This window comes from Trichosurus vulpecula, chromosome 7 (assembly GCF_011100635.1).
Source record: "Trichosurus vulpecula isolate mTriVul1 chromosome 7, mTriVul1.pri, whole genome shotgun sequence".
In the NCBI taxonomy this organism is placed as follows: Eukaryota; Metazoa; Chordata; class Mammalia; order Diprotodontia; family Phalangeridae; genus Trichosurus; species Trichosurus vulpecula.
In genome coordinates this window covers 114,962,595-114,987,183 of record NC_050579.1, presented here as the reverse complement: position 1 = coordinate 114,987,183, position 24,589 = coordinate 114,962,595, and the positions used below count along the sequence as shown (strand labels likewise).

Sequence of the window (24,589 nt, the reverse complement as noted above, 5' to 3'; positions counted from 1 at the left end):
TTCAGAGATGTTAAGTGATTAATCCAGAGTCACATGGACTTAAATGTCAGGTGCAGGATTTGAACCTAGGTCTTCTTAACTCCAACTTCAGTGCTGTTTTCCTTGTACCATGCTACCTCAGAATTAAATGAGTTGCCAAGCCTTTAAGATTAGATAATTCAGGGCATTGAGGTGTGACAGTGGATAGAGCACTGGTCGTGGAGATAAGAGAACCTGAGTTCAAATCTGGCCTCAGACACTTGCCACTTACCAGCCATGTGACTCTGGGCAAATGACTTACCCCAATCGCCTCACCAAAAGAAAAAAAGAGAAGATTAGATGATTCAAAAATTAGCTGCCTCAGCTTCAACACTGGGAGGGACCTTAGATTTGTTGGGATGGAGAAATTTTGTAAATGTTCAAATGTGATGTACAGTTATTTTTATTATTGATGGTGAGTTGTAGGGTTTAGTGTAGTTGTGAGACCTTTATTTCATGAGTAGGTGTATATTAGGGGCAATCATATGTGTGTATGTATGTGTGTATATATATATATACATATACATATACACATACACATATACTGTATTACAAATATAATGCATATGTATATAAAATACAAATATATGTGCCTACATATATACACATACATAAATAATGTATATTCCAGAATCTATAATTTCATCATATCCTGCCCATCTTAGCTCTTGCAGGTTTTTCATGTGTAGAGGGATAGATACTACAGTTGGAAATATTCCCAAATTTTATACAACAGAAATAGGACCAACATGGGAAGAATTGACCTTGAATAAGGGTACAAAAAGATCAGGAGCCAAAGTAACAAAGCCAAAAATACAATTTAAATTTTGTCCCCATAGGCATCAAGCCTGGCAGTTGGCATCACATGAACTCTGTGAAACAGGTTTATATTTCAGATAAAGAAGAGAAATTCATTTTCTTTTCTCATTTTTTTTATTTCTTCAGGCAGACCAGTAGTCTTAGTTTAGGCATACCTGTGATTTGAATTTTAAGTTAGAACTTTAGTTGTCCAAGAACATTGGGTTTCTGAGATGCGATACTATTAAGTATACCCTTCCTTTCTAATCTCTCTCAATGACATTTACTGATTTAAACAGTAGGTAAGCAGTTTCTTTAGCCTTTTTAATGATAAAAGTCCCCTCCCCCTCCCTCTCCCCTCCCCCTCTTTTCTCTACCCCTTTCCTTTCTCTCTCCCCTTTTTCTTTCCCCCCCACCTTCCCTCTCTCCCTTCAATTTTCTTTTCCTTTTTTCTCTACCCCTCTTTCCCTCTCTCCTTCAATTCTCTTTTGCCTTTTTCTCTACCCTTCTTTCCCTCTTTCTTTTTTCTCCATGTCTTGGTGTATGTGTCTATCTCTGGTTCACTGTCTCTCCCTCTTTCTCTCTTCTTCCTTCCCTCTTCTCTTCTCCCTTTCCTATCCCTCGTTTTCTCCCTTACCTTCTCCTTCCCTTCCACGCTAATCCCAGACAGGGATAACAAAGGCTAGTAACAAAGCTGCTTTTGGAAAAAAGTTCACAGCTAGTTTGCGTCAATCTTTTAGGTTCATCCTCTACTGAGCACATTGGAATTCAAATGGCATGTCCATAAATGAGATTTCCTGTTGAAAGAGAAATGGTGAATTTAAGCTTTCCTGTGGTATTCAACTCTGATGGTCTCAGAGATTTAAATAGGTTTTCAGTGAAACAGCGCTTCATCCAGGGAGCCTAAATGGCCCAAGAATGACTGTGCTTTTTCTTTCACTGACCCTTCAAGTACAGTATGCCACTTCTGGCAACTGAGGGGGAACAGGTGCATGATAAGAACTGGATGGCCACCCTTTCTTGGCACAAAGAAGGGGCTTCTTTACAGAGTAGTGTACTCTTTCAAAATCACTCAGCCTGTCCAACGCAACTTATTTTTGTCACATACCCATGCCCTGGTAATAGGGTTCAAATTTATTTTGAGTAAGGACCATTCCATCAAGAGGACAAAGATATAGGAGGGCCAAAGAGCTACATACTATGTGTTTATCGAGGGAACAGTTTAGTCACTAGGGTTATTTGGATATCTGTGTCTCCTGACAGTTGAACATTATGGTTCAGATGGTGGGATCTTGCTTTCTTGACAGCAATTTTCATTTTTACCAGCCCTTAACATTTCTAAAATAATTTATATCTCTATTTATGCTGGTGATTCACTTGTCAAATAAGTTGATGTAAATGTCACTATTAAATCCTGACCCTACACAGTGTAAGCACTCAAAAATGATGATGATGATGTTAATTATTCTCTGCTTTTAGTTTAAAAACATCACTATTATTGTACAGAATTGTCCAACTACACAGCAAATGGGACCTGCCTAGTTGAAAAAAAAATATATGACCCTTACAATTTATAATGGGGTCAAACATGGTTAGGAGCACCTTGCTTATGATGAGGATGAGGCTGAAGGATCACTTGAACTCAGGATAGATGTTAAGTCCTAGGACAGAAACATTAGATTGAAATTCTGATACTGATCAGTGAGATAGGGAGACCCTCAAAATACTATAACAATAACCATGGCAATTACTACTACTACTTCATAGTGGAAAAGCCAAAGCCACATGTCTTGATTCTATCCCAGATAACAGGGCCTCCGCATATATTCCCAGCCATTGGAATATATGAATCTCTTACTTGAGGAATCTCCTTGATTATATGGCAATGCAGATTTACACAGGCACACACCACCAATTCAATATCTCAATAATCTGATGATTTCTGCAAAAAATTAGAATAACAAAATAATGCCCTCTCAGTATTCACTGGCCCCCTGTCAATAATATAACCCTCCATTCTTCCTCTCTGCCTTTTATCCCATTTGCCCTCCTAGGTACCAATGCTATCTTCTCTTATGTTCTCTTCCCTATTGAATTCACTTCTATTACTCCTTAGGACTGTCTTCCCCTCTGGTAACTCCTTCCAGGACCGAGGCATACTTCCCCGAGTCTTCCATCATCTTCAGAAGTACTCCTTTCCACTTTAATGGAAACCTAGCTTTTCCCTAATAGTATCACTTCCCTCACAACACATCTCCAATGAATGTCTCTCCTAATTGCCCAGCTCATGGGATGAAGAAGAAAGACAGATATACTTCTTAATCCTCATTGCATTTTCCAGACCATAATATCAACACCATCACTCAACTACCTGTGGCATATCACCTCAACTTCCATACTGTAACCTACTAACCTTATCTTTCAAAATGATTTCACCACTTGAATTATTTTCCTTCATCCTGTGCACTTTTATCACACTCATTGTATTTAGCATCCATCCTGCTTGTCTTTCTAATACCTCCCTCTTGATTTCTCTACCTTGTGAATGTCAGCAATCTTTACTCGAGGGACACTAGCACCAACCTTTGAACCCACCATTATTCAGAACTGTCCCTCCTCCAAAACCCCAAAAAGGGACATTAACCCCTTCTGACCAAAGATCCATTGTCCTCCATTTCTTCTATTCCTTTAAGCTTCTGACCTATTTTTCCTCATTGTGCCCTTCTGTTCCTTGACTTTTCCCTAATTTTCCCTTCTTTTAGCCCTTTATAGTTTCATCCAGTTCATATTCCACAATCAACCTTTTCCTCAGTGATTTCATTAGAGTCAAAAGGTATGCACAGTTTGGTAATTTTTGGAAATTGCTTTTCAAAATTGCTGGACCAATCCACAATTCTCATCTTTCTCCTTCCCTTCTCACCATCATAATTTTTGAAGGAATACTTTATACTTTTCTATTTCATCATCTACCTACACTTTAACCCCTGGTAATATGGATTTGATCTTGCCATTCTACTAGTGATAGCTTGAATATTTCCAGTGAATTCTTAATCACCATGTACAATGGTCTGTTTAAGTTCCTCAGCATCCTTTACTTCTCTGTATAATTTGATAATGTTGATTCTCTCTTCTTAAAATTCTTTCATCATGTTAGTGGATTGCCCTATTGTTCCACTTAGCATCTTTGTGATTTCCCAGACCAAAACTCTCTTCCTTGTTACCCCCCTCCTTTTTGTGTTTTTTCCTCTATTAGCATGCCCAGTGATTCCCTTTTTCCTTTCTGTGAAATGACTTATTCTCCCATTTTTCTGTTTAAAATCCTACCCATTCTTCAAGGCCCAATTCAAATACCACCACCTCCCTTATGAGGTCTTCTTTTGTTTCTAACCAGATGTCATTCGTCTGTATCTACAGAATACTTTGCTTTAACGTTATTGTACTTATTACATGTCTTAATATATTATATCCATTATTGTACCAAGTATGATCTCTTATACATTATAGGTACTCGATATCTGTTAAGTGAATGAATGAATACATGTTCCATGGGTAAATACATATACTGGCAAGCCACCTCTCAGTGCTCTAGGCAACTCTTTAAGGCTTAAGCAGCAGAGAAGGATCCCCCCCCCCTGCACTGGTAAAGTGAGTTGCCTCTCCCAGGAGAATGCAATCATGGATCCAGTCCCTGTCCTTAAGTCCACTTCCAAAGACAGTCACTAGGAGGAAAAAAAAACCCAAATGCCTATTATGTTCATGAACACAACAAATGTGTTTGTTGCACAGATTTCCTAATGAGACCTCATAAGAAGTGACTTTCCTGTAGGAAATGGATTCTAAAGTAAGGATTTTACAAGATGAATAAACTTCTAAAAATCCCCACAAAAGAAGACAATTTTTCAGTTGAGAAGCTGCCATTAGTAGCTTGAAATTTAAAGTTAAACCTCCTAATTGAGAGTAAGGGGGAGTGAGGGAGTGGGAAATGCTGTCTGACTTGTGGAAATGTCCAAATTATAGTCTTTTCTCCCACCGCAAGAAATATAGCTTTATTGCATCCTCCTACCTACAGTAAAACAAGCGTTCCCACATAGAAGATCTTAGTATTTAGAGCTAGAAGGGAGCTTAGAAGTCTAGTTCCTTCATTTTGCAGACTACAGAAACAAAAATAAAAACTAAGGCCCTAGAGAGGTTGTCACTTGCTTAAGGTTATACAGCTAGTAAGTTAGCAGAGCTGCAATTTGAACCCATGTTTTTGGGCTGTAAATCCAGTGATCTTTCCACTATGGTTCTTGTGGCACCTGCTTTAACTGAAACGTAAGAATAACATATATGATATAAAGTTTCCATGAAAAATGTTTGAAATTTTTAAAAATAATTTTTGCTAAATACTTCCCTTTCAGCCTATTTCCCCCTGTGTTGGCTTGTCAAAACATAATCCTCTGTCCTCAAACACTCAACTCCACTCCCTCTCAGGAGATGACCTCACCTCCTACTTTATTGAAAACATTGGGGCCATCTGTTGTGAACTCCTTCGTTTTCCTTCCTCTGCATCTGAAAACCTCTCAGTATTTTCTCTCACTCTTTGCCTTTTTTTTTGTTCTATTCTCAGAGGATAAGGTGCTCCTTCTCCTTGCTCTTCCACATGTGGCCTTGATCTGTCCCCTCTCTGACTAGTGGATGTTTTATTTTATTTTTTATTTTTGTGAGCTTGTCCCATTGATCATTCTCCCTCTCTTTTTTCATTTTCAGCATCTTACCATCTACTGCCTTCTTCTCTATAGCTGTAAGCATGTTCAGATCTCCTCCAGTTTATTTAATTCTTATTTTATGTTTTTCTCAATTATATGTAAACAAAAAATTTTAACATTCATTTTTAAAATTTTGAATTCAAAATTTTCTCCTTCCCTCTACTCCTTCCTTAAGAAGACAAGCAGTTTGATATAGAGTATACATGGGTAGTCATATAAAACATTTCCATATTATCCATGTTGCAAAGGAAAACAGAGACCAAAAAAGCAAGAACAATGAAGTAAAAAAAGTATGCTTCAATCTATATTCATGTGCCATCAGTTCTTTCTCTAGAGGTAGATGGCATTTTTCATCATAAATCCTTTGGAATTGTTTTGTATCATTGTATTGCTAACAATAGGTAAATCAGTCCCAATTTTTCATACAGTGTTGCTGTTGCTGTATACAATGGTCTCCTGGTTCTGCTCACTTCACTTTGCCTCAGTTTATGTAAATCCTCCCAGGTTTTTTTGAAAGCGTCCTCCTCATCATTTCTTATAGCATATTAGTACTCTGTCACATTCATACACCACAACTTGTTCGGCCAATCCCCAATTGATGGGCATTCCCACAATTTCTAATTCTTTGCCACCATAAAAGAAAAGCTAGTATAAAATTTTTTGTACATATATAGGTCCTTCTCATTTTTTCTTTGATCTCTTTGGGGTATAGGATCTCCTCTAACTTAACAACAGAAATTCCTTCCTTTTGACCCTGCTATTCCCTCAAGCTGTTGTCCTATATTTCTCTTCTGTTATCCTGTATTTCATCCCTTCACTGTTAAATCCAAGAAAGGGGTACAGTAGATGGAGCACTGGGCCTGGAGTCAGGAAGACCTGAGTTCAAATCCAGCCTTAGACGATGACTAGTTGTGTGACCCTGGGCAAAAAGGAACATGTAAAAGATCTTACCTGGGCAGCCTCCATGACAGTGGCAAACATTTTGGTGAGTCTACAAGCTAGGTGGTTCAGTGGACAGAGTGCTGGGTCTGGAGTCAGGACAACTTGAGTTCAAATCTAGCCTCAGATGCTTACTATCTGTGACTCTGGGCAAGTCACTTAACCTCTGCCTCAGTTTCCTCAACTATAAAATGGGGATAATAATAATATTACCTACTTCCCAAGGTTATTGTGAGGATCAAATGAGATATTTGTAAAGCACTTAGCATAGTGCTTGGTACACAGTGGGTACTATATAAATACTTATTCATTTCCCTTCCCTTCCCCTTAATAACCTTTGCTATATGACTTTTGACCCCACCTATCATAGCACCAAACTCCTGGGGTTGATCATAAGGATCAAATGAAGTATTTGTAAAGTGTTTAGCACAGTCCTAGAACATGGTAGGTACTTAATAGATTCTTGTTCCTTTCCCCACCCCACCCCCAGTGCTCTAGGGCTAGGCAACTCTCCTACACTCTAAGTTGAAGAGAATGTCCTCTAACCCTTACTCTGAGCTGACCTGCATTGGTTAAGTTGAGTTGGATTCTCCCAGAAGTACCTTAGACCAATGAAATACCAGGTCTAGTCCCTGGTGCTGACCTGAGGATACAAAGTGAAAAACCAAATGAGGATACGAAGATAGAGAATCGATAAAACCTGAGGCATTCAGAAGTCATTTTCTACAGTAAATGTCACATAATGAGTAATGTTACAAATGAAAAATACTTATCTGTATACATATAGTACCTAGTAGATGGTATGCACACTGGGAACCAGGTCGGAGCCTTTTGGCATCTTCGTATTTCCAGCATTTAAAATAGCTTTGTATCTTGTAAGACGTTCAGTTGGATTGAAGTACATCTTGCAGAATTGAAATTAACTTGGCCGTATGCTCATGCTTTTGAAAGTGCAACATTGAATCAATTTGCTTAGAAACCTCCCATCCTGGGGCAGTTAGGTGGCTCAGTGAGTAGAGCACCGGTCCTGGAGTCAGGAGGACCTGAGTTCAAATGCGATCTCAGACACTTGACACACTTACTAGCTGTGTGACCTTGGGCAAGTTATTTAACCCCAATTGCCCCGCCTTTCCCCCCTCAAAAAAAAAAAAAAAAGAAACCTCCCACCCATCCCCTACCTTTATATAGTACAAAGATAATGTTTAGCCTAATCTCTGTCTAATCATATCCTTGGATTATTAGGATTAATATTAATGACATTATGTTGTAATTACATTCATGGTGTACACCTGAAACCTGACATAGCTAAAGAGTGAAAAAAGGAACAGAAAGAATAATAACTTCTTTATCAATACAATGGAGGTCTGTGTCAAGATAATCTCTATGCCTGTGTGAGTTGAAGGATTAATGTTAAAGGGATTAAATTTTGACAAAAATGTTCTTTATAAATGTAGTAACCATTAATTCTCAATCATCTATAATATTCAAAGAAAGTAATTGCATGGATAATCCAAAGATAATTTCCATTCATGTTTAGAATACATTTTCCTTATCAAATGACTCTCCTGATTAATTTCCTTAAAATAATATTAATGTGTTTATATGTCTTGAGCAAATGCCAATTGGCAGTGGGATAAAGTTGACCTAAAATCATGTTGACAATAAAAAATGACAATAAAACCATGTTGAATTAGTCATGTATGCAAATCAGATATTAAAAACTTGACCCAAGTAAGCTATAAGGTGGTTAATATACAATGTAAGTAATTGAGGTTTGATTTATAAATGGATTATAATGAGCTTACCTTGTACATTGACAATCAAGAAATGTTCATAAAATCCTCCTTTGTTAAGGAGAAGAAATTAAATGACTTGCCTAAACTTATGTAAGTCATTACCAACAGTATTGGGATAGAACCATTTAGACCTGACTTGACCCTGTGCCATAACTCCCAGACCATGTTTTGTAAAAAGAGTCATGAAACAAAGTATTTCTCGATCTCATGGCATGTGAGGAGGGGATAAAAATGGTGCATTATTGGCTCATCTGGTTTTATGAAAAGATGCAAACAAACAAAAAATACTGGTGGATCTGTGAATTGATCCAGTCATCCTGGAAGGCAGTTTGGTAATAAGCAGCTAGGTGGCGCAATACTTTGCTGTTTTTTTTTTTAACCAATTCTAATAGTTTTGATTATGCCAGCTTCATAAAATAGTTTTAGGTCAGGAAATACTATTTCCTTTTCAGTCCTACTCTTTTATCATTCCCAGTTATTTGCTATCTTTTATGCCTTCAAATGAATTTTGTTTCTTATTTTATCAAATTGGATGCGGTTGGGGGTGTACAGTGTCTAGAACTTTGGGCTTGGAGTCAGGAAGTTCAAATCCAGACTTTTAGACACTTATAGCTCTGTAACTTTGGGCAAGTCACTGCATCTCTGTTTGCCTCAGTTTCCTCATCTGTAAAATTGGGTTACTGTTAGCACTCACCTCCCAGAGATGTTGTGAGGATTAAATGAGTTTATGATAGCGCTCAGACCCTGTTAAGTAGTAGGCTCTATATAAATGTTAGCTATCATTATTATTATTAGCTACCATATTAAGTGTAACATTTGATCCAATGATACCACTGCTGCGCATATACTCCAGAGATATCAAAGAAAGAGTGAAAGGACCCATCAGTACAAAAACATTCATGGAAATCCCAAAGAGATCATAAAAAAGGGAAAAGGACCTACATATACAAAAATATTTATAGCAGCTCTTTTTGAGGTGGCTGAGAACTGGAAATTGAGGGATGCCCATCAGCTGGGGAACGGATGAACAAGTTGTGGTATATAAATGCAATGGAATACCATTGTGCTATGAGAAATAACAAGCAAGGTGATTTCAGAAAAACCTGGAAAGACTTACATGAACTGATGCAAAGTGAAGTACGTAGAATCAGAACATTGTACACAGTGTCAGCAACATTAATTCAATGATCAACTATGAATGACTTGGCTTTCTCAGCACATACATAACTTATACCAAATTGCTTACTATCTTAGCGAGGGGGAAGTAAGGGAGGGAGGAAGAAAATTTGGAATTTAAATTTTTTTTTAAAAATGTTAAAAATTGTCTTGACATGTAATTGGAAAAATACTCTTTAAAAATATTCAGAGAAGCACTTTTAAAGCAGCAAATAACTGGAAATTCAAGAGGGCTTTCCCATTAATTGGAGAATTGCTGAACAAATTAATATTATATGTTATATAATGGTATATGAATGTCATAGAATATTATTATGCTGAAATAAATTATGAAAATTATGAATTCAAAGAAAACTGAGAAGAAGAGAGTAGAACCAGGAGAGTAATTTATACAGTGACTACAATGTTATAAATAAAAATCTTTGGAAGACTTAAAAACTCTGATGCAGTGACCAACAGCAACTCCTATGTTAAGTGTTCATTCCTACTTCCTGACAGAGAGATGATGAACCAGAGTTGTAGATATTCATCTAGATTCAGAGTCATATTGAAACCTGGACAGTAGTTGTCCAGTATTGCGTGGATGGACAGGCCAAACTCCTTTGAGTGATTACATGCAACAACCAAAAATTAATTCAAAATCAAATGTGTAATGAATCTGAGGTGTTTCTGGCAGCGCTTTCCCATGTTGCATTGGACAACTTCCCCACAGCCTTGGTTCTGAACACAGAGCATGCCCACTTTTCACTGAGCATGCCCTCAGGCCATTCAACACTAACAAATGCTGCCAAAAAGTGAAAAGGGGTCTCAAATGGAAAAAGTTTAAGAAGACCTGGTCTAGACAATGTTATCCACAAACAGGAGCATATGAAGGACCTCGCCATTCACAGGGAATCCTTCTTTGACCTGGACTCTAGGGGTCAGCATACTATAGCCGGCAGGCCAAACCTACCTGCTCCCTGTTTCTTTATGACCAGAGGACTAAACATGGTTTTTTACATTTTTAAATAGTTTCATTGTATTTTAAAATATAAAAACCATGTTTAATTTTCTCACTATACAACAACAGGCAGAGACTGGGACTTGGCCTTTAAGCTATAATTTGCCAACTCCTGATCTAACCTGACTGAATTACTTTTTCACAGAGTCTAAGAATTAAAAGGGATCTCAAAGGCCATCCAATTCAACCTATACCCAAAGGATATTCCCCTCTACAACAAAAAGCTTTTGTTTAGGACCACCAGTGAGAAGAAAACTACTTCCTGGGTAACCCATTTTACTTTCAGTTCCAATTATTAAGGCGTTCCATGCTCACATTAATTTCTTTACAACTTTCCCTTATTGCTCCTAGTTCAGCTCTTTAGGACCAAGAAGCGTAGGGTAAATCCCTCTTCCATGAGCCATCCCTTGAAATACTTGAAGATAGTTATCATGTTTCCTTTGAGTCTCTCCTTGTACAGGCCAAGCGTCTTCTACATATTACATTCATTTCACTTTATTTGATTTGGGCCATCCTTCTCTTGATCCTTACATAGCATTAACTCATTGCTCTCTTCTGGACAATCCTTCACTCTCTAATTTATCAGCGCCTTTCTTAAAATGTGGTATTGTAACAATAGTGTTGCTAGCAGCTGCTGTGGACGTGAAAGACCAACAACAAGAGCACACAGGAGGGCTGCTAGCACAGGTTCTTTGATCTGCTTTTCTAAGGAAAGCAACTTTAAGAGGTTAACAATCTCACTTTAATTAAACATACGTATATCATTCATTTAGTTCAGGGGAAAAAGTCAGCACCCTGAACTTCAGGAAAAATTGCAAGGAGAAATTATATAAACAGAGCAAATAACACACAGAAATCAACCGACAGACCTCTGGCTGTCTGACCAGGACATTACATACATAGTTACCAGAGAGAGAGGCACCAACGTCTGGGTTCTCAAAGCCGGGGTGGGGGGTGCCTCCTATGGCTATCCAGAGTCTCATCTGGCCAAATCACCAACACTCTTCCAATGAGTGTACTCCCAAAAACAAAATGCCAGCCTCGGAGCTCATATATCCTATTCAGGGCTCAGTGCCTACTTAGCAAAAGGGATGTGGGAAAGATCTTTAATCACTAGCACTACATCATATACATTTTTCAAATCAATGACTCTTGATTCAAACAAAGGCAAGACTCAAAGACACCCAATTGCCCCTGTGCTGAGAAGCACTCCAAAACAAAAGACTATTTTGCTTGCCATCACATTTGAAAGGCAAGACTCATCAAAGGTACTTGATTATCTCAGTGCTGAGAAGTACTCCAAAACAAAAAACAAAAGTTCCCACTTTACCTGCCTTATTCAAGCAAAGGCAAGACTCATTAAAGGCACTTGATTGCCTTAGCATTCCAAAAGAGGAAACAGTAAAAATGTTCCACCCTACTTGGCATTACAGGTACCCAGAATTGAACTCCAGATTTTGTTTGACCAGGACAAAACAGATTTGGACTATGACCTGTTTAGTTCTAGACAGTATGTTTTTCTTAATGCAGTGTCAGATTATAATAGCTCTCTTGGCTGTCACTTTACAGTGTTGACCCATATTGAGTCTCAGTCACCAGATCTCTTTCAGGTAAACTGATGTCTAAACATTCTTCCCTTTCTTTGTCTACTTTTCTGGACGAACATCTGTCTAAACCAAGAGCTCTTAACCTATTTTGTGTCATAGACCCTTTTGTTAAAGACAATGGACCCCTTTTTATAGTGATTTTTTTTAAGTGATGGAAGAAAATACTCAATTCTAGTTAAAAGTTAGTGAAAATAAAGCTGTAATTTTTTTTCCCATCCAAGATAGTGGATCCCCTAAAATCCATCCTTGGAGGATCCCAGATTAAAAAACTTTGGTCTAATTAATTATACCTTTTCCCATTTTTTTTAGACATGTGAGACTTTAAAAAAACTCAGATGTAAGACTTTACATTTAACCCTATTAAATTTCATTTTATTTTATTTGAGCCTATATTTTGACCCATCCAGATAATTTTGAATACTTTTATACAATGTGTTAGCTATCCTTCCTAGTTTTGTGTCATCAGTTTCTAGACCTCAAGTACTCTGTCCTGAGAAGCCATACAGTGTCTTGAAGATTTAGTGGTCTGTTCTGAATCTTAAAGATCCAGAGGAGTCTAACCCTGGGGGGTCAATGAAAGAGCCAAAATAACCCAGTTCAGAAGCAACAGGAACAACCCCCTCCAACTAAATGTGCATCAGGTTGTAGTGCCTATCACTAAGAAGAAATGAAGCAAGAGATAAAAAGTAAAGTAAAAATCTCTGTAGGAAAGAAGTGGAATGAAAATGATTAGCTGAGAACAGAAAATGGTAAATATTAGCTGAGTATTAGACTCCTTGAAAGGTGGAATGGATCAAAATGAAATCAAGAACTCCATTAGACAACAAGAAATGTTAGAACAAAATAAAGATTGACAAAAAGAAAGGAAAAAGGGAAAAAATGTAATGTATCTCCAATGAAAACACCTGACTTAAAAAATAGAGATAATGTAAGAACCACTAGACTCCATGAAAACCATGATTAAAAAATAACCTATATGTTTTATTTCCTTAAAGAAACACCAAAAGTCACATAAGGTAATATATAGAGCATTGTAATCAAAATCCCTGGAGTTTTCACAGCAAAGAAAAAATACTGCAAGGAGCCACAAAGAAGCAAGTACTGAGGAGTTACATGTAGGATCACACAAGACCTGGCAACTTCAACTAAATGAGAAATCTTGAAATGTAATATTCTAAAAGGCAAAGGATAAGGGCTTATAATCATGAATACATTAACCTGGAAAAGTGGGCATGATCCTACAGGAGAAAGAATGTCTTTAATAGAATAGAATGCTGTAATGATAATAAGTAGCATTTATATTGTTTACTCTATTGTACTGCTGAGTGACTACCATTTTTTTGTGCAGTTCTGGGGTAGAAGTCACTTACTTTGTTTTCTCGCTATATATTTCTCAGTTATTCATTCTGGTTAAAATTTTAAGTTTTTGCTGTAGTAGTTTGCCTTTCTCCTTTCAGGCAACCATTCTGACCAGAAATCTTGGACCATCCTTTTCTGAATATCAGCTTTTCTGCCCTTGGTTTCGGAGAAGTCCCTTTCTTTTCCTCTTGCCTTTTTAACTGTTCTTTTATCTTCTTCACTAGTTCTTCTTCCCCTTCCCAGTTCCTTAGTGAGTGTTCCCCGGAGGTCTGCTCTTGCTCTTATTTTCTTTCCCCCTAAATTTGCTTTCTTTCACTTCTCTTTTACTGTATTCCAAGAAATCATAAATTAAAATCTCCCAGATATATTAGAATCAGAAAATGACATCACCATTTGCTCAGTCTCCCATGTTTTAAAACCTGATACATTATTTTATTCTTCTGGCAAATCTGTAGCATATCATTCAAATCCATCCCTTCCCCTTTGTCACTACCATCTTCATATAAGCCCTCATTGCTACCCACCTAAACTATTACAACAACCTCCTAACAAATCTCCTTATTTCCTGTGTTTTTCTTCTCCAACCCATCCTTTAGCAAGCTAGTCTTCCTAAATTGTAGGTACAGTCATGACATTCCTACTTTCAAAAATCTTCCGTGGTTCCCTATTGCTTGTCAGCTAGTCTTTAAGCTTCATGCCCGATGTTGAAATCCTTTCATACCCTAGTGCTTCCCTTCCTTTTCAGTATTATCTCATTTTACTCTCCACATATACACTAAGCTGTAGTCAAATTAAACTAGTCTTTGTTCAGTGTACTCCTGTTCCTCTTTGTCTACAGATCCTTTCTTTTAAAAATTGACTTATTTTTAGTCCCAAATTAGCTCCCTCTCACCTCATGCTCCCCTGCTCATTGAGAAAAGAAGAAAAACAAAACTCATTACAAATATATGTAGTTAAGTGAAACAGATTCCTGCATTAGCCAATTCTATGTTCTTTAAGCCTAGCATGAACGCCACCTCCTTTCCCTGATGTCTCCAGTTTACGATGATCTTTTCCCCGTGTATCTCGTATATTATTTTGTTCTGCACCTCTCTAAAACGTTTTGTTGTTTTATATTGTATGTTATTTTGCATTATAGTTGTCTCTGTATCTGACATCTGTCATTAGAAAGAAAGCTCCATGAAGACAGGCATCCTATCTTTGTTTCCCCTGGTGCCCCACACAGTGTTGTGCCTAGGTCTCTTAATATATGTTTGTTGAAATTGATTGAACTGTACTCATGTATTTTTTTTTGTCCTTTTCCTAGTTTGTTGTGACTGTGTTTTGGAGCATCTACATCTATGATAGAGAGATGGTTTACCCGAAGTTACTTGATAATTTTATTCCTGCTTGGCTGAACCATGGAATGGTAAGAAGAACAAAACAGATTATATGTATTTTTAAAAATCTATTAATAAGTATATTTTCTGGTGCTTGAATTTTTATTGTGTCTTCATGGATTTTTGTGAAATGCATGCAAAAAATTGGATGATCATTAATGAAGAAAGATGTTAAGTGATTAAAACCTCTTCCCCTTAAATGACCAAATTGAATTAGTATTAGGCCTATTAAGTAAATTGACCTACTATGTACACTAATTTAGGGCTGCTATTTATTTTGTAATGAAACCACATTTAATAAAATTCTAGTTAATCAGTTCAGCTTCTGAGAGATAAAATATTATTTTTTTAAATTGAAGTGGCTCATCCTACCTTACAGATTGAATACTAGTTCATGCAATTTTCCAACCTTCCTCCACCTTCACCCAGAAATATTAATAAGACCCTTTTGGTAGCAGAATTATTTTGGAAAATTTCTCAAAACTAATAGAAACTTTGGAAACATTTCATTTTTTCCTTTAAATGTTGAAGGAATATGTCCTTGCCTGTCTTTGTTGTTGGAACTCTTCCTTTCCAGTCCTTGTTTGTTGAGTGCTTCTTTGATCTTTTCTGATTAGGAAAGCTTATAGCCATTGAGATATTCACTTTTTCTCAATCTCATCCCTCTTGATGCCTTAGATATTATAACACCTTCCCAAACTTTCAGTCTGATGATTCTTAACGCATTGTCAATTTCTGAATGAGGGAAATTGTTTGCAGAGGAACTTAGTATCATCTTGTTGCTTTAGTTTCTGAGGTTGAAAATTGTCTGTTTTTGTTGTTGTATTAAATTTATTTGGAAGCCTGCGGTTTGGTCATAGCCAATTTTGGAAAATGTCACAGGATGCTTCTGGTGAAAAGGGCAGTGTATCACAGAAATTAGAGGGGAAAGGAAGAGCTCTAAATGCTACAACCAAAATAAAATTCCCCTTCCCCACTTTGGTGTATTTTAAGAAAAGCAGTGCATAATAACAAATGTACATATGATTGTGCTAGACTGATTTAACCAAGCCTTTCTAAAACAAAATGTAATGATTGACATGTTTCTATGCTTTCCTCAGCAACCAGGAGGTGGCATGGTATAGGGGGAAGGGCTTTGGATTACGAGAGAGAGGAGTTCTGGCTCTATCATTAACTAGCTATGTGACCTTTAGTAGTCTATTTAAACTCTATGGACCTCATTCTCCCTACCCATAAAATGGAAGAGTTGTGCTAAGTGACTTCACTTGTTTCTTCCTTTTGTAAAATCCTGTGAATTTTGACAAATCACAATTTTCTGTCATGATATTATTCTAGAACTGCCATATATAATGATGGAAAAAAAAAACACCATTAGGACAACCAATAATGAAGCTGTACCTACTTTACAACTATAATTTGGAGAGTGTTTTTTCCCAAAGGGTATTTTAGACATATGCATATTCATTCTTGTCCATTCTTAATGGGACAAGTGGAACTTTTACAACTACAAATATGGAGGGCAGAAGAAATATGTTAAGGATATTCTGAAGGAGAGTTTCTATGGTATAGTTGCAGACTTCTGGAAAAGATCATTTGGGATATATCATTTGAGGATCGGATGTTCTTTGTAAGAAAAGATTTCAGGTCAAGCTTGAAACTCAGACACAGAGTTGCAGAGCGTTAGATTTTGGATAGGGCTGTTGCAGCCGCAAATGGAAGAACAATTTTTCCATGTTTTCAGTGAGGAAATAACTGTGGCTCACAAATTAGTCATTTCAGCTCTGTCCAGGTACAATCATCATCCATAGCATTATCTTCAAATATGGAGCAGTGATATGTAATGTTTACAAGTGAACAAAGTGTATGACCTAGAGAAGTGAGGACGTTCTTGAAGGCCTTGTCTGCTGTATTACTATTTAGAACTAAGCAGAGACTTTCTCGGGGGGATTAGTAGAGAACAATGGAATTACATCATATGGTAGAGCATTCTAACTACTCAACCACTTGGCTCCTTTTCTGCATCTCTAAACTGTATGTAATACCATCAGTCTGAAGAGTCAATCACAACCTCTTTCGCTTCCAGTTCTACATTTTTCTGAGACTGAATGTTTCCAGCAGGCAGCTTTTTAACCAAATTTCCAGCCTTCGGACCTTAAGTCTGTGTCTGCTTTCAGAATTGTCCTTCAGATGACTTTGTTAACTAAGTTGAGGAACACAACTCTCACCTTGCTTGGTCTGTCCTACGGACAGACTTCCTCTGCTGCCATTGCTGCATAATCACCTCTGTTGATAACAAGCCAGAGTGTCACGTCACTACAGCTAATTAAGTCTTTCTCTCCCTGCCATGCCTTAGGTCCAGGGCTGTCCAAAATGTGGCCTGCAGGCCACATGCCACCCACAGTGGGATTTATGCCACCCGCCTACAAGCATAGAAATTTACATAAATGCTTTAGTAAACAAAGCTGAGCTACTGCAGACCTCTCACTAAAATGGCAAATCAAAATATATTGTCTGTTGTTTCAATAAAAAGCTAAGGTTAGGGGCAGCTAGGTGGCGCAGTGAGTAGAGCACCGGCCCTGGAGTCAGGAGTACCTGAGTTCAAATCCGGCCTCAGACACTTGACACATTTACTAGCTGTGTGACCTTGGACAAGTCACTTAACCCCAATTGCCCTGCCTTCTCCCCTGCAAAACAAAACAAAACAAAAAAAAAAAGCTAAGGTTGGACAGCCCTGCCTTGGTCTATCGTAGAAGGCCTAATATTTACACCTAACAGTAAAAAGGGAGCTGATTTAGCCCCTTTGTAAAGTCCAGTGTCAACATACACTGTCCAGTGCTTGGAGGATCCCTTTGTTGGCTGAAAGAGTTCATATCCCTTCAGGAGAGCATTGATTTTCTTTTCAGATGCAGAACCAGACATTGTTTGTGTGGGCTCAACATTGTTTGTTACCAACTTGGAATCTTGGATCACAAAACTGAAATTTAATTTGCAATGTGTCATTATGACACTCTCTTAAAAGGCACCATGAAACCAACCTTGAATTTAAAAAGCTGGAGCAGTAAGCAAACTACCACAGGAGAAAGAATACTGGATTTAGAATCAAAGGCTCTGGGTTCCAAATCTGATTGCTTCTTACCACCTTAGGAAAATTACTTTTCTTCTCTGGGCCTCGATTTTGTCATCTGTAAAATGAAGAGGCTAAAGTAAAGAATCAAATTCAGCTCTAAATTCTATAGTCTTATAAAAGAATGTGGAAACAATAGCAAAATAAAACGGTTTAAATACAAAGCTGCTAAAAACTGGATCCTGTTTGTTTGCAAGGAGAGAGGTCTGGAGAATTAGAACTTAGATCAGCGATCTCTCAGTCCTAGTTTTATAACCCTACTGTGGGTGCTGATGACAGCGTAGAAACTGTCCAAACAAAGAACATTGGACTAGGAGTGGGAGACCTAGGTTGTAATCCTGACCTGGTACTTACTAGTCATAGGAATGGCCAGATCATTTATCCTTTCTGAGATCCAGTTTCTTCATCTATAAATAGGAATAATAATAACTTCTCTGCCCATCTCATTGCTGTTCTCAGAGCTTCTGGTGAGATACCACATAAGAAAACAATGAAATACAGTACACCTAAAAGGTATCATTTAATTTTAAAAAGTCAACATTCTCCATATACTACTTTTAAGGGGGGGGTGGGGGCTTGGTGTGTGTGCAAAATCAAACTGCCATAGTAGAAAGAATACTGGATTTAGAATCAAAGGTCCTGGGTTCCAAATCTCATTGCTTCTTACTACCTTGGGAAAATTATTTTTCTTCACTTAAGGACTGTCACAAGTTCAAAAAGTTTAGGAATTCCTGCAAATGTGTCCCTTCTTTCACTCTCAAGAATAGTGGAAGGTTATCCAGGAATTTGTCCAAGTGGCTAGCAAGCACTCCACATGCAGATATAGTGTGTCTGTTGTCCTGTCCCCCTTGGCTGGTTACCCAAAAAACAGTCAGTTGACAGCAACTGCCAAGAATTGTACCTCCACAAGTAGTGGAAAACTGTGGCAGTGTTCTGGGGAAGAAAACTGCATGGGGGTGCTGCAGTAGACATGGGCATCCTAAAGATGAAGACCTATCCAGGAAGGTACAAAGAAGGCTGGCCAGCGGAAGAACTATTTCAGAGCTAATGCAGGAGCTACAAAGGGATTGTTTTCTGACAAGAAGTATGGTTATTATCTCTACTCTCCTGCCTTGTTACTGAGCTCAGTTCTTTTTGCAAAAATAGAACCCTGGGCCCCTCTGCTTCTGCTGACCATAATTTTAAAGCACCATCAGGGGAGCAAATAAGCATTTTAAAGACAAATACCCATAAATATTTAAACTCAGAAAAGATTGTAGACAATTAGCACTGCTGTGTCAGGAAGCACTCAACAATGATACAATGTCTGTGCTTATTGAGAGAACTAATTAATGTTGATGAGTGCTTTGAGATCACAAATGAAAGACACTACAGATGAGTGGGCTGTTATTATTATTGTTGTTATTATAGAGCTGTGAACAGCCATGACATAGACATTCTGAAAATCACAGCATGAACTACCCATTCTCCATATAATTTCTGAAGGAAAAAGAAAGGAATTGGGCCCCACCACTGAGCATACTCAATGTGTCATTGTTTCTTATGTGCAATTGAAGATCAAACTAACCTTAATTTAGATGAATATTTAGTCTTTTCAAAATTATTTTGACATTTAGCAATTACTACAGACAGCTGTAGTTTTTGTACATCTGCATTTTTAAAGAAGAAAGGAGTGTTAAATGTGTCTTGGTGATGGTGGGTTTTGTAGAAATACAGAGATGAAGTTACCCTCTTGGAGTATAACATGACTTATGGAAACTGTCCAAGTCTGGGTAACACAGTTCATGCATTTGATTCCAGGAGGATCTTGGGTCACTGTCCTCTCACTCTTATGAACTCTGGCTAAAAGAATGCCAATGAAAACATTATACTTAAAGGACCTGGCCTTGTGCTTTATTTTTCTTTTACTAAGAGTTCTCCCTTTAAGCTACTCCAAGATACCTGAGAAAACTCAACAATAAAACTCATAAGCTATGGTAGAAATTCCTTGGGAGCATCTGGCTAGATGGAGTTTATACTTGAAAGGGACTCCCACAAAAAACTCAAAAAGGGCATAGGAATCTAGTAAAGTAACTGTTAAATTCATACTGATGGGATTTATGCAGTATTTCAACTTACCTTCATCCCCTCATCTTCTACAACTCCTCAGCTGGCTCCAAATTTGCCTTATGCATTCCTGCATTTGAACCCTTATACAGGCCTTTTTTCTTGACTGGAATGACTTCCTCTATCATCCTTCCTTCCTTCTTCCCATCTGAATCTCATCCATCCTTTGAAGTCCAACACAAGTCCAACCTTTTACAGGAAGCCTTCTTTGACTACCCCAGACCTCAGTGACTTTTTGCTTTCCTAATGTGCAGGGACCTTTCCCCACTCTGGGCTCTTACAAACTTACTGTCTGTATGTCAGGCACTTATATACTGCCTTCCATCATCAGTTTCTATTTTATATGCATGTCATATCTCCCCAGCTACTCCTCACTGTTAGGAATGTCTTCCTTCTTTGTATCCCCCATAATATCTTGCATTGCAGCACACATTTGAAAATGGTTGCTTGATTTATTGATTTCTAATTGACAGTGAATTAAAAAAGAGACTTCCTTATTGGAGCTCAGAAAGTACCAAATAATAATAGTGGAAAAAAGGTAATAACTTCAAAAAGTTCACTTCTTTCCTAACTTTAATGTATTTTTTCTCTCCAACTTCAGCTATGCTATAAGGAAAGTGGGGTGGTACATACTAGGTCTCTCCCACTGAAGATGTTATGCATTGGTGTATGTCACAACTGCATAATAATAATAACAGCTAATATTTATATGGCACTTTACCATTGTTTTCTCACTTTATCCCCGCAACAACTGTGGGAGGTAAGTACATTATGCACATTTTATGAATAAGGAAGCTGAAGCAGACAGAGGTTAAAGTGATTTGCCCATGGACACAGGCCTAGGCAGTGCGTGAAGCAGGATTAGAACTCAAGTCTTTAGGTTGCTAAGTAGAGGGGACCCTAATTGTTGTCCAAAGAATTCACTGTGTCTCTGTCCTCATATAAAATGTGCAGTTCTGGACAATCTGGAGTAGCGATATCAGGTGAATAATAGACCAAATTAAGTGCAACGAGTAACTCTCTTGTATATGGGTCATTTTATTTATAGCAATTATTTTCTTTCAAGGAAAATATGAAAAGATGACTTTTGAATGTCTTTTCTAGGTACTGCAAATTTCTATAGACTTCCAGGCTTGTTTAAAATTCAGGGCTGAAATTGTTATTTGGCTTAAACTCTGAATCTTTTTTTCTTCTTGCTAAACACTAAAGATGGGCAAGCCCAGCAGTATTTTGAGTTCATCAAAAGGTCTGTAACTCATATTCAAATGTTTTGGGGTCAGCAAAACCCAAAACATGGTTTGCTCAGTACTTTTCTCCTAATCCTTAGACCCGTACATATGTCAAAGTAAACCTAATCCATATGTTTTTAATTCATTTACCCTTAGCTCTTCAAAATGTTGTTTTCTAAGAGCTGTTTGAAGCCCAAGAAGCTTTTGATAGGGTTTTAGACTGGCAGGAACACAATTCCTTAGGGATTGACTCTTTTTGATACCACAGACAAATCTTTTGTTAGCCACCAAAATTGGCTGTGTGGCAGAAGGCCTTGCTCACATCCTTCGTAGTTCTTTCATAAATGCCATGTAAATCCTTATCCTTTGAATCAGGCAATCACCAGTGTTAAACACACAAGTTGAATTCAAAGCTTAGTGTTTTGAACTTCCTGGGGGCTCTGTATTTAAGGAAACATAGTTTCCTATTCCTCTTTCACCAACAATGCAAAAGTCAAAAGATTACACCAAGTAAATTAACAATTTAGTAATTTTTTAAAAAAAGTGTTCCATGGGGCTCTTTAAAGATACATGTAATATAATTTTTTTGGAGCATGATTTTTATAATTAGAAAACATGAATAGTAAAACCTCAAAGAAACAATAGCAGTAGAAAAAATAAGTTTTGGTAGGATATCTGTTCCTTGAGACAGAGGCTTGATGAATTCTTGGTCTTGTTATCCATGAGCTGAGTGAGTACAATCCTTAGCACATAGCAGGTGCTCGTTGATGGATTGACAGGAGTGTTGGCTTATGATTATAAAGTGCTCTTTCACATTCATTACCTCACATGAGTCTAACAACCATCCTGGGAGGTAGATAAGTATATTCTTGAAAATATAGTTTAAAAAAAAACATTCTATAACAGTCTTTAAAGATGCATTTAGACTTCCCTTTTTAGAGATAAGGAAGCAGAGGTTCAGGGAGGGTAGTTAGCCCAAGGTCACAAAGGAAGTCAGTGGAACTCCAATCAGAGTCTTCTGACTCCAAGGTTTATGCTTTTCCTACTATGGGTATAGCTCTGTGAGGTGACTCTTTAAGCAAAGATGTGAAACTGATGACAAGCCTAAGAGAATCGGAAATAGTAATGGCAGGTAGCAAATGCAGCAAGGAAAACAAAGCATAAGATAGGGACTGTCCTTAGTTTTCTGCAGCTGCTTGATAGTCATTATTCCCAGAGGCAGCTGGGTAGTACAAGGCATAGAGCACCGGACTTGGAGTCACAGAGACCTGAGTTCAGACCCTGCCTGAGACACTTGCTAGCTCTGTGGCCCTTTGCAAGTCACTTAACCTCTGTTTGCTCAGCTGTAAAATGGGGAGAAATAATAGCACCTACCTCCCAGGGTTGTTGTGAAGACCAAGTGAGATAATAATTATAAAGCACTTAGCACAGTGTTTGGCACCTAGTAGTCACTTAGTAAATGCTTGTTTCCTTCTTTCCTTCCTCTGTGTGAATATAACTGAAGTGATTCACAGGCTAACATTTTCTGCATTTTTCTTAGTGCAGTAAAGCTCAGATCATGTCCCCCTAGTTCCAAAACCCTTAGTGCCTCCCCATTACCAACCAAGCAATTCCAAACTCTTTTTGCCTAGTATTCAGTTGTTGCCACCACTAGGCACAACCTGCATTTTTAGACTTACCTCCCACTGCTTCCTTTCATGCACATGACACTGGCCAAAAAAGGACAATTTTATGTTCCCTGAATGGGCTCTGTGGTTTCCTTACTCTGGGTTTTTGTTAGAATTGTACCTTTCTAATGCCCTTTTCCATTAATACTCTCAAATTCCTATGCATCATTCAAGGCTAAGCTCAAATTCATCCTTTTATGTGGTTTACCTGATCCACCCCCACTCCCACCCCAGAAGTATTTCCTCCCATCTCTGACCTAACATAGCATTTTGTACCTGACTTTGTCCCTCTGGATTACAGATTATATTATAGTAATTTGTTTACGTGCTTTATTTCCCAGCCAGCTTCAGATTCGCAGCAGGCATTCTGCCCCTTTCTTCTTCTTCCACTAGAACTCAGGCTCCCACATCTTGGATTCTGGGCTTTGAAAAGAGAGCTTTTCACTTTACCTCAAAGGTAAACACAGAGAGAAGGACTTCATTTTACCTAGCCTGGAATCTGGCCACCAAGCAGCTAGGCATGTACCTGCAGCAGTTCCTTCTAGTTCTAGGTCTCCTGTATGTATTGCTTCCTCATATTTAGAATGTAAACTCTTGAGTGCATGGATAGTTTCACTTGCTTATATATTTGTATCCCCCATGCTTGGCTCAGTGTATGGCAAATAGTAAGTCCTTAACAAATGGCTTTTTATTTAGAGGAGGACAGGAAGCATCTTATATTATTCTTTGGGTCTCTTATACTACCTGACACAGAGCCTGAGCACATAGAAGTGCTCAATAAAATGTACTCAATCAGATTAAATGGTGTACAATTGAAGATTATTTTGAAGCTATAGATAGTAACTGGGATAATCTGTTGGCTGCTTAAAACTGCTTGTAAAAGTTATGGTGGGCCTTAGACCTTGGCTGACGATTTATCATTCCTTCCATTCTTTTGTTTCAATAACTAAAATTTTGTTTTATTTAGTACCTTCTTTGTATACTGTACTCGGGGAGATAGAAAAATCATTTAGACATGTTTCTTACCCTCACAGAGCATATAATCTTGAAAAGAAGAAATAACAAAAATATGCAGTACTATAGTACAGAATTAAATATAAAAAGACTTAAGAAAGGTTAAGAGTATTATATAGGGTTGGATCATGGAAGTATTATGTTGACTGAGGAGAATAAGTGAGGGCGTAGGGGTGGGGTAGGTAAAAGATGAATAGGATTTCAGAAGGCAGAAATGTTGAGGCCACTCCAAGGTTAAGCAAGGGACGGAATACCTACTTTCTTTACTTGCAGTTATCCCAGGAGAGGCAGTATGGTTTGGTGGGAATAATGAATTGGGTTCTCTGAAATCAGAGGTCCTGGGTAAGTGCCTTTTGGAAACGAACTTCACCTTTAAGGTGAAGTTTCCTTATCTATAAAATGAAGAGGTTGGACTACATGATCTTTCAGGCCCCTCTAGCTCTAAACTCATGATGCCATGATACAGCCACTGCCACAGAGCACCTTAATGGCTGAGCTAATGGCCATGTTCCACTCATCCTTTACTAGTCACTTGGCCTCAAAGGGCATCATAGTGAAATATCCTCAGGCACATTGTCAGGACACAGAGTTGGGCCCACTCCAAAAAGAACTCTGTAGTCAGTTTTGAT

The 24,589-nt window shown here is 37.9% G+C and overlaps 1 protein-coding gene across 2 annotated transcripts in view; it reads left to right on the top strand.

Moving 5' to 3' along the window:
• Positions 1-24,589, top strand: part of AIG1 (androgen induced 1) — a 330,569-nt gene that overhangs the window by 106,633 nt on the left and 199,347 nt on the right. For both annotated transcript variants that reach the window (XM_036766736.1, XM_036766737.1), the window contains exon 3: positions 14,748-14,849. In XM_036766736.1, the coding sequence (XP_036622631.1) occupies positions 14,748-14,849 (102 nt within the window). The remainder of the gene's footprint in view (positions 1-14,747; positions 14,850-24,589) is intronic.